This window comes from Wasmannia auropunctata, unplaced genomic scaffold (genome assembly GCF_000956235.1).
Source record: "Wasmannia auropunctata unplaced genomic scaffold, wasmannia.A_1.0 LD336057.1, whole genome shotgun sequence".
Classification (NCBI taxonomy): domain Eukaryota; kingdom Metazoa; phylum Arthropoda; class Insecta; order Hymenoptera; family Formicidae; genus Wasmannia; species Wasmannia auropunctata.
The window spans coordinates 1,022,760-1,039,524 of NW_012026833.1; the positions used below are offsets into that span (position 1 = coordinate 1,022,760).

Here is a 16,765-nt window from a genome sequence, read left to right on the forward strand (position 1 = left end):
CCCCCCCCTCCACTCTCTCTCTCTCTTCTCTTCTTTCTCTATTTTTCTCTGCCTCTTTACTCTCTTCTCGCAATTATCATGGACTGTGGAATGCGCGTCAACCTGGCTTATTGTGAACTCGAGCTTAAAATTAATTGCTGACTCGGTCGCGCGGATTTGAGCAGAAGAATGGCGAATGGCTCGAATGCCGGGTGAATGCCGGCTGTTTAACCACTGTGATTTATTTATTGATTTCTTCGAGGTACTGTCGTTCGAATTTGCCGTCGAGTTCCGCGGCAAATTCGTATTCCGATCGTATTCACGACATATAACATTTTCGCGGTTTGCGATTCACGGAATGATCTCGACCGCGCGTGGATCATTGAGCGCACATACATAAGCCGTATTTTTCTGCATCTCCGTATGTAAGTTAGGCGGTAAACAAAAGAATTCGCAAAAGGGGACCGCTATCGCTTTTATTGAAATCCGGGATTCCGCCACCGCCCTGGATTTCATCGCGCCAACGAGCATTAGCATGTCTCGCTGGCGACGTTCAAAGACTCTCCCGGCAGATCCACGGCGCGAAGATAAAAGGGACCTTCTCGCGGTGAAAGAAGCGCCGCCGTTTTTCCCAGCGCGAAAGGAGACGGAGATGAAACCGTACGTTAGGGACGTGCGAAAACACGTGACAGAGGACGATGAGCTGAATAAAAAGGGCCGGATGAAAAGAGAGGGAGAGAGAGAGAGAGGGACGGGGAAAGGGAAAAGGAGTCCAGATAGGCCGAAGATAAAGCGAAATAACGGGGGTATATTTTTCGGGTTTCCCGCGAGCTCTCCGCACAAGCGCGATTTCTCGTACCAAATAAAAATAGGAGCCGCGCGGCCGCCATAAATATTCCACGGGTTCGACCCCTGGGTTTCGACCGGCGCCCCCGCTCGAACCCTCGTACACCATGATGTATCCCGCGCTCATCTTCGACGTGTGTACCACCCGACTTTCCTCTCCTGTACTATACTGCGCGCTTCCTACCCGCGCTTATCCCGACGAAGCGACGCGCGTCGATCCGCTCGCCGGCCACCCTTTGTGATTTATTCGGTTCCTCGGTTAAAGCTTAATGGATCGAAGCCGAAATCGCGGATTTTTTCTGTCCCCGCGTTCGTCGCTCCTGATGGCACATTCTGGATGTTATCACGCTGAGTTTTCTATTAACACGATGGCCGAAAGACATTCGATGTTAGCTCGTTCTATACAGCCGAAATCCCGAAATAAGCATTACAATCATAAGTCATTGTGGCCACCACGAAAGTAAATAAAGTTAGAAATGTTGGAATATATATAGACAGATTAAATATTTTTCTTATTGATCTTTATCAAAAATACAAATATTAAGCGTAAATTCGCGTGACGTTAGAGAAAATATGTTAAAACCGTCTCGCAGTTCTCCGCTCTACTTTATAAAACGGGCCACGAAAGTGCGATCTCTTTTCGGTCTCTGACATTTGCACACGTGCGCGCGTGGATTAATCGTGTATAATTTAGATGATAAACCTCGAAGGGGATCCGGACACCCGGCAAGATTCGAGAGAAGAAAGAATCCAGGGCGCCATGTATATATATCACACGGGAAAGAACTCGGTGGTCCCATCGCGAATCGAAAAATCCTTCTCGCCCACCGTTTACATATTCCATGCGATATTTCAAAATCCCTCACTCTCCCCTCTCTCACGCCGCCGACGATGTCCATTCTCTTATACACTCTTGAACGAACCACGAGGATAGTCGGATCCCCAGGACCCCCCAGGGTGGCGATCCGAGGTCATCGGCGCCTGCAACCCGCATCCAAATCAGGAAGCTCTCCCTCTCGCTCCATCTCGTCGGGTTTCGCCGTCCCTTTTCCTCCGACTCGCGAGAGAGAGAGAGAGAGAGAGAGAGAAACGAGGAGCGAGGAATACGGCCAAAGAAAAGAGAAACGGGGTGATGTATGTGCCTCGATATACGATGTACGTTGGATCGGGGCGAGAGCATCGACGCTCGTTACAATATTAATGCGGTTATTATACGACGTCACATTTAATGGTGCTCCCAGGCCCCTTCCGAACGACCATAATTCACCGGCCGGGCCATCCGGTTTTTTTTTCGGCTGCGGCCGTCAACAAACCGAGAAAAATCGAAACGATCGCGAAATCGCGTTTCCACGCGAGCAGAAACGCGAATTTCACGGAAGGGAGGGCAAAGGGGGGCGATCCATTTGTACGAGGGGCGTCGTTTCACGGAACTGCGGATTTTCAGAAAGGCGCGAGCAGAACGATCGGGCTTAAACACTGTGATTTATCACAATTGCGTTACAGGCAGTAATGGAAAGAAACAACTACATAGGATATATGAAAAGTTCTTCGCGAAACTCAAGCCAGAGGAGGCTTTCGGAAATGGACGATCGGTGAGCACGTAGGCAGTTCCGAGGTAAAGCCGCGATTTGGAGGTCGGATATCGAGGCACGTTCGAAAGTTATCGTACGGATAAGCGTGAGATGAGCTTTGGAAAATGCGGATCTTCGTCAAAATCTTCTCGTTGATATTCCCCTCGACCTCCAAACTTTTGTGCCGAAAATATAGTTGTAGATTCGCAAAATAGAGAGGACGTATATTTCGTTTCTGAGTTTATTTAAAATTTACTTTCGCGAAACGACTTAACGGAATTATAAGCTTAATTTTAATTATAAAGATAATTATTATATAGTATCGAGAATAGAATAAAAATTTGAAAACCTTGTATATCGTATTAAAAATCGCGGATTTCATAAAATCGCGAGGAAATTTATGGGATATCCTGTAACGTAGCATTTCCACCAGCGTTCAATATCGCAAACGGATCGAATCATTCAACGTGTTAATCCAGCAGGATATCACGTCGATTCGCACGCTCGCGATAGGATGCATCGGCATTTTTCTACATCGCGCGCGTAATCCTTTCTCGCGCGTGTACATGTAGAAAGTTTAATTTCCCACGCCTAATCTAGATACAAATACAAGTCGCGGCGGCAGATACACGACGACCCGAGCGATGAGTGGCGAGAGAGAAAGAGAGAGAGAGAGAGAGAGGGGGAGAGGGAGAGATTTATGCCTCCGCTTTCGTAGTTTATTCTAGCGGAGTTCATATATCCAGACGATTACGCACGGCGACACGGCTATTTACGCAGCAGACGTATCGGAGCGCGGCTTTAAATCCCTCTCAGCCGTGTGCATCGCGCGGCGCGATGCACCGTCACACACCAGGTGCGTGTGTATCCGCGCCGTGGCCGTGTTCTCCGCCTCGACGTTGTCGACGACGAGCAGTCGACGCCGGTAAGTAAAACGGCCGGCGTTATATTTATTATCAATTACACGGCGAGCGCGTACGGGCCACTCCCGGCGAGCGGAAGGTGTCCTGGAACAGGTTTGATTAATAAATTAACGCACGGAGGGGGCCCGCGCCACGTCGGCTGGACCCATCCCTCTCTATCCCTCCGGTCCCTCTATCCGTGTCCCCCTTCTCCCACAGTTGAGCCCACTGTCTGCAACCTCCTTTTCGCGAGAGCAACTGGTCCGCCGATAAATTATATCGTCTCGTTTAATTGCGAATTCGCCTCGAGATAATTGCCAGCTCGCGCGAACGCGAGCCCTTCGTTACGTGCGACGACGACGCGACGATCGCAGCCGGTGCACGTGGACAAACACGCCGGTCCACGTGCACCCACGCGCGTGCCTTGGACACGTATACCCTATATACGTACGCCGGGCGGGACGCGGAGTGACAGAAATATTAGCTGTTTGCCATGACTTTCTGATTTATAAATCGGAAATGATTAAATCACGGGTCACGAAACCGATATATAATTTCAATCGAATCAGATTCCAACGTTACAAAGATACGCTGGAAGATCTTTGATCGACGATGAATCACAAGGGTGAAATTAAATATCAGAGGAACGGCGCCAAGATTGATATTACGAGTCAAATCGAAGAAATAATTCACGTCTCACTGGAGTCTCGCAGTGCTTTGTGTAATGTCTAGCGAAGTGTTTTAACGATTTTAATTTTATTGTATAGAAATAGGGATTTCTTTTTGAGACTATACACGGAGAGAATTTCCTTTTAAAATTTACCCTGAAAATCATGTTAATTGTGAGACAATATAGTATTTAGATAAATTTTACTGTGCACTACAATAAATTTTACTGCGAAATCTTATTGTAGTGCACAGTAAAATTTGCCTAAATACTATATTCCCATAATTAACATGATTTGCAGGGTAAATTTAAAAAAAAATTCTCTTCGTGTATAGACTCGCAATGCGATTTCGCGCGGAGCGAATCTCTGCAGCGCGAATAAATTAGACGTGTCGCGACTGACGCGGGCTCGCAAGTCGGTGTGACGGTGGCCGAATGCAGATGTCATTTTTCGACGGGGCGTATGTTGGGTGTCGGCAACGAGTAGCGCGCGAGTAAATTTTCGCGCTGGTTCCGTTAGGCAATCACTATGAATCAAGCCGGCTGCGCCTGCGCTTACGTTTACGATTGTTGTAAATTACTCCGAGTTTTTTCCGCGCCGGTTTTACCCCGACCGCCGTCGCCGCCTTTCGACCCTGTCCCTCCTCCCGCATGCTCTATCTCTCTCTCTTTCTCTTTCTCTCACACCCGCCTCCCTTCTTCTCCACGTGTCTTTTTTCATTCTACCTTTCCGTCTCCCCGGCCATTTCTTCTTCTGCCGTCCCGCAGCGTCTGCATCCTCCTCCGAAGGATGCACGTCATCGTCGGGTTCATCGAACGTCTTGTTCATCCTGTTTATTGAATCGACTCGACGCTCGACTAAATTATACTCGACATCACGGGTTTTGACGCGCACGTTTATTTTTATACCTTTTTTTTATAAAAGAGCTTTGTGGTCTTACGAGTTCAGCAAGTTGTACTAAACCAAGAGAAATGTACCATCAGTCACTATCGTGTACTAAGAATGTCTGAATGTGATGAGAAAGAACGATGCATCTCGAATAGAATCAGTATACGTTGCACAACATCAAAAGAGACGATGAGAGATTTCTTCTTACAATTAGTAGCATATTAAAATAATATTTCAATGATGTAGTAGATTATACTCAGAAATAATATTGTTAACATTTGTCGCATATATTTTTTAATAAACAACTAATTGGCATTGCACACATTTCGTGTTTCGATTAATTCTTTAATTAAACTCAACGCCGGTGGAAATTGTTATTTACGACGGAGAGAAATTTTTGCTGTTAGGAGTGGCTTCGTTAAAGGATTGTCGTCCGGTTTATTAGATTTATCACGGGGCTTTATTTATGAGCCCCGTTTACTCATTTATTTTTCATATCGTGGCAAGTGGCGCGCGATTGTCGCGATACGGCGCGCGAAACAGTCCGCGATAAACCTTTCGCCCTCAGGGGCCCCAGGAAAGTTCCTGACTCTAGTCGCGCGCGCGCGACTGCCGACCGCGCGGTAACAATAATCGTAAAGCATCGAGAGACGCGGCATATTTTTATCGCTACCGTTACCGCCTCGGTATACCGCCGATTTCGCGTCACGCCACCCACGATGGCGTATGGCGCGGCACGGAAATTATACAGCTCCGCACTGAAACGACCGCAAACGCGTTTGAAAATTAAACCGCTTCACCGACAATAATTCTCGCGGTATTCGAGAAGCGACCCGCCTTTAACCTCTCGTCTCGGAACCCCCCCTTGTGGCCCGTAGATTACATGTCATCTCGGTGGAAGCCGCTCTTTATGTGAGCGATGTAGGCCGAATCCTAGAGCTAGTTTTCATGCTTAGAACACAACTGTTTGAAACTGATACGCAGAACGATAACCGCTATCCCCAAAGGCCAGTGAAATAATGACGGTAAATAGTCGTAAAGCGAGGCGAACTGCTACTATTTTTTTTATAAACAGAATCTAGAAATATAGATCCATATGTTCTATGATTTAATGCTGTTTTTGTAGAGACGAGAAGTTCTGCTCGCAAAGCCAAAGTTATTTTTGTAAGAGAAACCTGATTTGACATTTTACATCTTATGAATCTTATGGTTACAGCTATTTCCTGTGTTACGTAAGTGTATATTGTAAAAAAAAAAAATGTTTAAAAGAGGAGAGACATGAAAGAGAATTTCGAATCTATGTATCCTTCCGTCGTACACCTCCTTCATATATATATTCTGGCGTAAATAATACATTTCAGTTTGCAGTTCTTTCAGTTTCGAAAAGTTTAGGATTAATTTACACGCGGCGTAGACGGCCGCGGCTGCGGCCACGAAGACGCGTATCCGCGCGCGAGAAAGGGCGAAACGCAAGGGAATGGCCGATGACCCCGTCTGGCCGGATCCCTTCCGCCCACGCATCGTGGCCCCTGCTAAGGGCATAAAAAAAAAGACAGAGGAGAGCCCCGCACGGTGCACCGGCAACGCGCACGAATCGCGATATCACGCCGATTACCTGCGGGAGATGTTTAACCCTTTCGCTCTCAACTTGTACGTATCCCCAAATATATTTTTACACATAAGCACGTGCTCTCTCACGTACTTGAAAATGTGCAGACAGACGATTTCGGGGTCAGACAATTTTGAAGAAATGATATTGAACAATTTCGATTTTTGTCTCGATAAATACAAGCTCAACACATATATTGAAATCATTGAATGAATTAACCTTTTTTGCGTGATTTTAACGCGCATGATGCATTAATTGGAGACATTGCATATTGCCAACTCTCTAGCGCTCCTCCGTGTATATACTATATCCATTTTCGTTTGCCCATTACGTTCGTAACTATTGTAAATAAAACTCATCTCTCGACTCTAATGACTATCACATTGTGTGTTGTTTGTTTTTGCGCATTAGCCATATAATCTCCCGGTATTACACGTAAAACCTTATAGCACCCCTACTGCAGCACTAACGCGGGATGACTGCTAATTAACATTAATATCGTTTTATCGTGTAATAACGGAAGATTATATAGCCAGGGCGCAAAGGCGAATAAAGTTCGATACTGATCATTAGTAGCTGATATAAACCTTGGAATAATTACGAAAAGCATTCGTGCGCGCGAAAAAAAGCGACAGGCGTTCTAACGATCGATCGGGTCACGTCGTCACCGTGAGACTTTGCAATCTCGGCTGACTGTCGATGTATATACACTGAGGAAAAAAGTTGTTGATATAATTAAATGCGTTTTATTGACGATTTCTCTTTAGCTCAATTATGTTTTTATGAGTTAAACAGTCAGCAGCATTAACATAATATTTTTGTAAATTAACAAATAACTGTTCGACAGCCCGTGACCGCCGTATATTGAATCAAGAAATATGTTTTCAATTTATACCGTTTTCTCTCAGTGTATATGTATTTATTTTAGCAATGAAAGAGTCAACAGCCGCGAGTGAGCGTCTTCGAGCAAAGTTCGAGCACGGCCAGGTGCCACTGACACTCGGCACCGAAAAGATCGCGTCATCGTTCACGCCGGTAAACACGCCGCGCTCGCATATATCGACGTCGCTGATAAACGACGCGTATTAAGACGAGATAAGCCGCAAACCCGTTTTGTTCTCGTTGTCTGCGGCACAGAATCGGCGCGGGGTGCCAGCTGGAAAAATAAGAGATACGCGTCGGACGATCGCGGGTTACGGTCGACGAACCGGCGCGGCGCAGCGTGGCGCGCGGACGCGAAACCTCGTCGTCGTCGCCGTCATCGTCGTCGTCACGAAATTCATCGTTATGCCCGGTCGCGGCGCAGATTCATCGATGCATGTAGAATATTTCGTAAGTTCGTCGATCTTTGGAAGCGTATTCTTTCGCATGGCTTGTCGAGTAAAACAAAATCTGGTCTGCTCGAAATAAAAACGTACTGAAATCTCAATGTTACACGGAGAGAATTTTCTTTTAAAATTTACCCTGAAAATCATGTTAATTGTGAGACAATATAGTATTTAGGTAAATTTTACTGTGCACTACAATAAATTTTACTGCGAAATCTTATAGTGCACAGTAAAATTTGCCTAAATACTATATTGTCTCATAATTAACATGATTTGCAGGGTAAATTTAAAAAAAAATTCTCTCCATGTACAAACGCACTTGCATAATTCTCATAATGACTAATAAAGTCGTCCGTGCTTTCCAAATCTCTAATTCATAATTATTAAAAGGTCAGCGAGCGATCTCGAGACTTTTCCTAAGGCTTTCGCTCGAGAAAAACTTACTCCCAAAGTCCTCTCCAAAGGACTTATCGTTGCAATTGAATTGAGATACGTTTCTCTGAGGCAAACGGCAAACTGTGTGCAACAACTGCACAAACGCTGCAGTTTACACGAATAGACCGTGTTTACGCGGTTTACTTATCCGCCGAAAACTGACCGAATTAATTTCCGCAAGCATCCCGCGCGCGGCCCGATTTATCATACACGGTTTATCGTCCCGGGTGCGCGCGTTGGACGGTTTATTAAAACCTCGCCTCGAGCATCGCATCCCAAATATCTCTCGTTACCTATTATTTTGCGGCGCTGGGACGCGCGTATCAATATGCGGCGCCTCGTGCCGAATATTTATGCGCGCGGAAGGAGCGCTGGTAATCGTTCGCTTGCTGTTCCACTCACGATTTCGCGCGTTTTTCGACCTTGCGCACCGCACGGATCTCGTCGCCGCGCGGCGATTTTGCGACTCGTAACACGGACATGACCCCGCTCAACTGCGCGAGCGACAGCTCCTCAGTGGACCCGGGTTATTAAGACCGAAATAACTACCGCGATGTAACGGTCATGGCCGGCAATTAAATTTAAGTACTTACGGATGCGCGCATCCGAGAGTCGGAGCGGGTGCATCGAACGCGCGCGCGCGCGAGCATTTACGAGCGCGAGGAGGTGAATGCGTTCTCTGTGAGAACGTGTACGGTAGATGATGCATCACTTTGTCCAACGACATGTAAAAGATAACTGTCAATTAACAATAAATCCTACAAAGTATCAATAAAATTTAACGCGATCATTTTCGAGATGTTATAAAATATTAATAAATGTAATTAAATAAATGTTATTTATGACGAAACAAAGTATATCGAAAAACTGAAGAACGAAAATCTCCCTCAAAAGTTTTCGCCTTTTATTTATAACAAAAAGGAGAATTCTTATCTGCGCAACTGTGGAGAACGCTGCGCGAAACGCAATCGCCTTCGGATGCAACTCGTGGCTCCATCTTACATTACGCGAACTCATCTCCCGCCGTTGGTCCGTGGATCACCAGGAATATCTGGATCGCCGTGTTCATCGATCACTTTTGTCACGGGCTGGCGCGAGTTTATTTTCAGAGCGAGAGGAGGTGGCGAGAGAAGGGACGTGATCGTTAACGGCGCCGGGCGTGCGGGACGCTATCTCGGCGCTTTTTGTTTTGCATCTTGTTTTCTCTCTCTCTCTCTCTCTCTCTCTCTCTCACTCTCCGTCCCACTCTGTCAGGAGGCCCGCGAGACCACCTGTCGCTTTACGCCGGCAATTATGCTCGCGCGATTGCGAACGGGACAAGCGCGAGCTTTAATCGGATCTCCTCGCGCGAAACTGTCGCGCGGAAAGTTCGTCGCGCGAACGCACGCGCGCGTTCCCAGGTATACGCGCGCTGCCGCCGCCGCGCCGCGCCGCGTCGCACCGCGCCGAGCGCGGCTTCTACGAGACGATGGAAAAGAAACGTAATCGCCCAGGCCAACGAACAACCGTGGCCTCGGCTTCAGGGTCGTTTCGACTATTATCCCGCAGCAGAGTCGAGGATGCAGCAGAAACGCATCGCTCGGAGGCCACGCTCGGGCACATCCGCTCGAAACCGGCGATATTCACGATTCAATATTAGAGTACCGTATATACACTGTGCTTTGATTATCGGAGTATAGGATACCTTCCTCCTCGGTATCTCGTTACGCTTTAACGTATCGCATTTTTAGGCTTACTTCCATTTTAGGATTAATAATGTGAAATGCTGATTACAAGAAGATCCACCGATTTAATTACATAATATCCTGCATGATTTTACAACGCGTAGACATTAATTAACTGCATTGATTTTCTCGTTAGTTACTTGTTCCGTGAATTTTTAAAATCGTTTCGAAGAAAAATATAAAATTGATATTTCCACATGAATTAAACGTTTAATGATAGTACTAATTATGGATTACGTTCACCGTTTTTTAAAATTTTATACTTGTTGAACTTTCCAGTGAAGTACCAATTATATATAGACGCATCTGATATTTTTATATTTTTTGGGGAAAAAAGTAAGATTGGTGCCAATCACTATTGTAAATTTCTACCCTGTTTAAAAAATTTCTATCTCCTGCTTTTCCCAACACTTTTATTGTTATCGTGTTATTGATTAGAGATAATTGTCTTTGCATATACAATTATTAATCGAAAGTCAAAGGTTTCAACTGAGAATAAACAGAAAGAACAGACATAGATCAAATTAACATTGCTAAACTGCTCGGAGGAACCGGTCATCGGTTTTGTTACATCGTGTTTTTCTTTTTCCTCGGGTGAACGTTCGGGGGGAATTCGTTCGCGGGATTCGGACGATTCGAGATTCGACGGAAGGTGGCCAACCGCGAGGGGCGAGGGGCGGGAGGGGGGAGAATAAAGAAAAATGCTGCGGACGTTCTAGATTCCGCCAACGAGTAACGACCCCGCTCGAGAGAGCGCCTTGCATCCCGTGACGGTATTAACCTCGCCGCGGGCACGTGTTCCGAGTGGAGCGAGTCTCCTCTTTTATTACTTATTAGCGACACCCAAAGCGCATACTGACTCCACTCTCGCATCGCGCGCGCGCGCTGGCGATGCGATTTTAATGATGTGTTTCAAGGTCCCAAGGTCTCTGCCACGGATAAGCTATACACAGGGCCGTTGCCGCCTGATCCCGATGACAGCTGGCCTTAGCCAGAAGTTTCGATATCACCTCCTCGTAGCTTGTAACCCCCGCAATTGGAGACCAATTCTACGAAACGTGCCATTATTTTCTTACATCTATACACAGAATATTTTCGCAGCTAATTTCATTCTCTATTTATTTATAAATTCTTTCGCTAATCCTTTTGATAATCCTCTTTAACACTATTTTTCACTATTGTCGCTGAGTCGTAGAAAAAGTATCACAAAGATGGAAAATTGCTTTCGTTTGTATACAATTTATATTCGATAGTTATATAGAATTATCTCTGCAATTTGCCTTTGAGGAGAAATGATACAAATCTTGCAAACGTTATGGTGCGAAAAATTGCATCTGGATAAGAAATAAGTCCACGTTGAGAGAGCGTTGTGAAATTTCGGAGACATACATTCCATTCCGTCTCATCAAGAGTGGTACGAGATCGAGAAACGAGAGGATTCTCGACATCATCGAGAGGCCGGGAGGCCGTCATGCCGACGAAACGACAATTTGCAAGGTCCGCGAGCTGCGCTCGTAGACGGCGATACGAGCAAAGAGACCTTCGCGCGATGGTCAGGGCCACGGGGTTCTTGCGCCGAGAGCGTTAATCTCGCGAACGCGCTACGTGATCGTGCAAACTGCACACGCATTGCATATGCATACACCGCGGACTTTTTCTCGCATTCATCCCGCCTGCAATCTCGCCTGCGTAATCCTTATACTCTATCGGCAGATCCCGAAAAAATCGTAATCGTGAAATCGGAACGAGACAACAGACCGCGAAACAAAAAATATCAATCCTTATACTCTTAAATCTTTTAACCAAATTGACATTCGCTTTTTTAATTAAAATGTCAAGACATTATATAAAATAATGGAATATAAACCAAAAGCGAAGCCTTGATATATATTTAAATCCAAAATTTTCGAAATGAATTAATTGAATGATTTATACCTTAAACCTAAATTTATTTATCTGAATATCTAACGTTTGAGTTCTGTATAAAGTGTTATAACAAAAAATGAACTTTCTTTAAATTTTCTTTCGAAAAAAAATGAATTTTACGTTCATCCAGTGTCTATCATCAAAATAAAAATTAACTAGTTTTAGAATGTATATATGTAAATGCTTGTTTTGAATATAAAAATTATCTTTTTTGATGCAGAGTATATTACATTTTGAATTGTTTTATTATTCTTAAGAAGGCGCGTTGACCAACTACCTTTTAATTTTTACGATTCTGTTGCAGGGATCTTAAAATGGAGAATATCGTATTGCAGGACGAACGTAAGGAACAGATCAAGATAGTGGGTGAGTGGCAGACGTGTGTACACGGACGTCGACGTAAAACGCGCGGGACTGGGGAACATTATGGTCGCGGCGATTGTGGCAATCGCCATCGATCGAACCGCGTAGATTAGCGTGCACCGCGAAAATCGCAACTATAATGTTTCCGCTCGCGTGACGCTTGATTTTCGAGCGTGAAATCAGATCCACCTGTGCTCGGCGGAGCTCCGCATAAAAAATTGCACTTGCGATGAAATTGGCCGCAATTTATATAATTACGCAGAAACATAATGCCCGTTATTCTTAATGACCTTCGATTGCTATTTGCTATATGTATATTGCTATGGCATGTGTGATCCCTCGGTGGACAAAAATATCAAAATAGAATGCAAAGTATTCTTCTTAATTTTACAGACATTTTCTGTTTTTGAAAACGAAGAAAATAAAATATACAGTTTTGTCTTTAAATTTATTTTACTGTATAAATTTATATTTATATTAAGATTGCGATAATCACGCGATTTAGCTTTGATAACAATCGAAGGTTAAAACTTGATAAAGAAAACTCACCGATTTGATGACAAATGTTTATCACGATCGTAGATTTTGGTCTCAGCAATATTTACGCCAGCGACGATCCTCTGCGAACGCACTGCGGATCTCCGGAGTATGCTGCTCCCGAGCTCTTTGTCGTAGGTAAACGATACGGGCCGGAAGTGGATTTGTGGAGCCTGTAAGCAAAAATGCAAAATTTATCGTATTAAGATTTTTCTTTAAATAATTTAGAAGTCGTATAGCATCAGGAAATAAATTGGGCAGTTGCGTGTTACACACTTTAATTGCTAAACATATAAAAACACTTTTTGACAATGTCTATAAACGCGTTGTGTAATATATTATATTATGGCAAGCAGAGGAGTCGTTTTGTATGGAATGACCATCGGTCGACTTCCGTTCCTGTGTCCCCGCGACGAATGGACGTCGTCGGAGGAACGTCGACGGAGGCTAATGATCCAGATCAACAGGGGCTTGACGGCGATTCAGGAAAAAGCCATGTATCAAACATCGATCGAATGTAGGAATCTGATAAACCGCCTGCTCGTTCCATCGGTTCGCGAGAGGATCACAATTCGAGAAATTCTTCACCATCCTTGGATCCTCGCTACCTCGAAGAGCAATTTTCATTTTCACTCAGAAGACGACTTAAACGTCTCCAATCATGTCACGGTAATATATACAATATTTAGAATCCTCGATTATATAATTGTGGAATTTGAAGAAGAACATGCATAGAAAATATGGCGTATATTACTTTCGCGATTTTTTAAATTCTCTATTTTTTAAATATTTTTTACATTATTCTCGAGAGAAAAGAACCATTTTTTCAAACTTTGATACGTTTTAATAATGATTTTTTTTTTAACCGCACATTTCAAATCTTTTTAATTTGCTTCCCTGAAAATGCTTCCGCTGTGTTCATGGTAAATTTTTCAGTTTTAACAAGCCCATGGTGTTATTATTCGTGGTAAAATTTTCAATATTAACAAACCCCCTTATTTTCATTGCTGGCTGTACGTCCTGCGTTATTATGCAGTGAATTTTCAATTTTACTGCCGCATTTATTCTGCGGTTTTTTGGTCGGCTATAACATATGCGCCAATTAGTAACGCCATACGAAATACTCGTGCAAGGTGATTGCATCGCTGATTATTGTAGATAGTGAACGAGATCGCGACGGCAATGCGAACAACCACGGCTGCTGTCGAGGCTGAAATAATGAGACGAAAGTACGGAGAAATTGGCGGCATGTATAATATTAAGTAAGTGCGCCAATTAAGGGAGGAGACATTTTACGAGTTTCTTTCGCGTTATAATTTATTCATATCCGAGCTTGTGTCTCTTTTATTTTCCACAGAGAGCACAAATTGCAGCAAGCGGCCGCTGCTGTTTATCATCTAGTACCGCGACTTCTTCGAAATTCTACGTGTCGAACGGAAGACATTTCATCGTCGGCCACGACTATCAGGTGATAATTAAACATATAAATATATGATTACGTTATAGCTCAAAATGCATAATCAGTATCACTTTTAGAAAGAGAAATAAAATCCAGCAGAATATATAAAACTAAATAAAATTTAAAGTTTAATGAATCTTAATTGCAGATTTTTTTTGATAACGGACTTATTCATTTTATTATTTTATATATATTGTGATACTTTGTTATATTAAATAATGATGAATTAAAACATCTTCCATCGGCGAAAAAGAAATAATTTCTTTTACGTATAAAGAGAAAAAGTTCTCTATATATGCAAGTAATATATATTTATGCGAAGCTATTCAATAGCATGAAGGTGTTCCTTTACTATATTGATACAGAACGGTGAAAGATAATTTACGAAACGGTACATCCGGGAACTCTGACAATACCGATCGCATAATCGTCATGCGACGCGGCCAGGTGCAAGATCGATCGGTCAAGAAATCCTCATTACACGGTTCCACGACGTGGAACTGGCGATGCCGCTCCGGAAACGAAAATCGCTCTTCCGAGGAACGGAGAAATTACGTAAAATTCGACTTCCTTTTGCCCCACATCCCCGATCCCAACGATTACGATCACGTCGATCACACGGGGTCCCTTTAATCATTGTAGTCAATTTCTCGTCCTTTTCAGAGGACTCGTTACGATACCACGGGCACGTCCTCATCGCCCCAGCAGTGTCGTGTGCCGCAAATTATAAAAAATCAAGGCGATAAGGTTTCGGATCGACGATCGAACAGGTATTACACGATAGAACGCTAAAAGTAGAATTTTTACATACACAATAGACATACATTAATTATGAATAAAATTAACTCGTTTTTATATAAAAAAATATATTTAATATAAAGACCAATACAAGCTTAAGATGTGCACATGCAATAAAACTTGAATCTCTTTTTTTCCTTTTTTTTATTTTCGTACTCTGAATTCTTCGAACAGTTGAATTGTATTATATAAAAGACAAATACTTGAAATTTTTTATTGCACGTACATACATTTGCGGCTTAGGCTCGTATCAGCCACATATTAAATTTATAGTTATTATATTAATTCCTTTGGTTGTAAATAAATAAATAGAGACGAGACGGGGAAATCAAGAAATTCTACACCTTGCAGTATTTCCAAAAAAATAGAGAAAAAAGGCTGTGTCTCTAGAAGCTGCAAAGCGGACTGCGAAATAATACCCAGCTCTTCGACTTTGCAAACCTATTCGCGTGTTAGTAGCGAAAGCGTGCCTGCTTCGCGAATTAAAGTAAGAATCCAAATTTTCAAAAATCGAAAAATGAATAAGATATAAAATTATTTCTCTAAGCAAATGCCTATAATAAGTGTGTTGCTTACAGAAAAATAATGCTGACAAAGTATTTACGATCAAATTAAATCGATCTACAATATCAATATTTATATGCGACGTTTTATTTCGATTCTATTTTTCAGGAGAGTTTCCATAAAAAAATACTTGCTCCACCGTGGCGATGTCGAACCGGAAGCGCGAGAATTAGAAGGGATACGTGAAACTAAAAGCATCTTCAAAACGAAACGTAAAAAATAGTGGCGCTTCGTTCTCCATGAGCGAATGGAAAAACCGGCGAAAGTACACGTGTCTATATCGAGATTGAATGTCAATCACGTTAAATTGCTCGCATGCAGTCCCTATATCAAGAATCGCTCCAAATTGGATTCGTTTAACGACTGTCCGTTGTAAAGTTATTTTGTATTGTTTTTCGCGTGCAGTGATATGGCTATAATAAAAGCTCAAGTGGACGCGACATCTTGTAACATGTCTCGCTTATCAGTATAAAAATCCTCCTGTACAACATATATATATATTTCGCTTATCAGTAAAAATCTCGATCCTGTAATCTACGCAAGTCATCTCATATATAATATCATACAATACATCAGCACTGGGCAATAATCATATAACAATAATTGCAATAATACATGTCAATTAATTAGTACCTAAGATTCGTCCCCGATGTTCCGCGTCGCCGATCGACGCCACGCGCTTTTCGACCATTTTGAGTGCCGTTCAGCTCCCGTTCGCGAGATAGACGCCAAACGCCGCGCTCGCTACGCTCGAGCTGCAAGGAGAGGGGAATCATAGACTTCAGCACGTTTCGATCGTGCATACAATCATACAGCCGTCGTATTTTTTGGATTCGACGGCATATACTTACGCTCCGAGCAAGGAGGACGCGCTTGACGAGCGCGCGATGGGTCAGAGACTAAAGGCCGGCCAGTTTCAAACTGGGAGGAGTGGGGGGAGGGAAGACTCGCGGAACGCGTTAGAAACGCGAGATGCACACCGCGTCGGTCGGTACGTGTATCGACGAGCGAAAAATTACCGACACAACGGAAAAGCGTCGCGTCGCAGATTTCGATCGTGCGAATGTTGCGTTCGTGTCTATTTCTACCAACGTAGATTAACTTTAATTCAGGTTCAACTTACTTTGTATCTTTTTCTACTTTTAATTAAGAATTGGAAAAAGATAAA

At 43.5% G+C, this 16,765-nt stretch overlaps 1 protein-coding gene across 1 annotated transcript in view; it reads left to right on the top strand.

Moving 5' to 3' along the window:
* LOC105450718 (MAP/microtubule affinity-regulating kinase 3-like) overlaps window positions 1-16,130 on the top strand; it is a 198,636-nt gene extending 182,506 nt beyond the window's left edge. Inside the window, exons 4-12 of the mRNA XM_011690691.1 lie at window positions 12,181-12,242; window positions 12,822-12,951; window positions 13,133-13,445; window positions 13,935-14,038; window positions 14,134-14,244; window positions 14,601-14,790; window positions 14,899-15,005; window positions 15,346-15,520; window positions 15,706-16,130. Of these exons, the coding sequence (XP_011688993.1) occupies window positions 12,181-12,242; window positions 12,822-12,951; window positions 13,133-13,445; window positions 13,935-14,038; window positions 14,134-14,244; window positions 14,601-14,790; window positions 14,899-15,005; window positions 15,346-15,520; window positions 15,706-15,783 (1,270 nt within the window). The 3' untranslated portion in view covers window positions 15,784-16,130. The remainder of the gene's footprint in view (window positions 1-12,180; window positions 12,243-12,821; window positions 12,952-13,132; window positions 13,446-13,934; window positions 14,039-14,133; window positions 14,245-14,600; window positions 14,791-14,898; window positions 15,006-15,345; window positions 15,521-15,705) is intronic.
* Window positions 16,131-16,765: the final 635 nt, after the last annotated feature.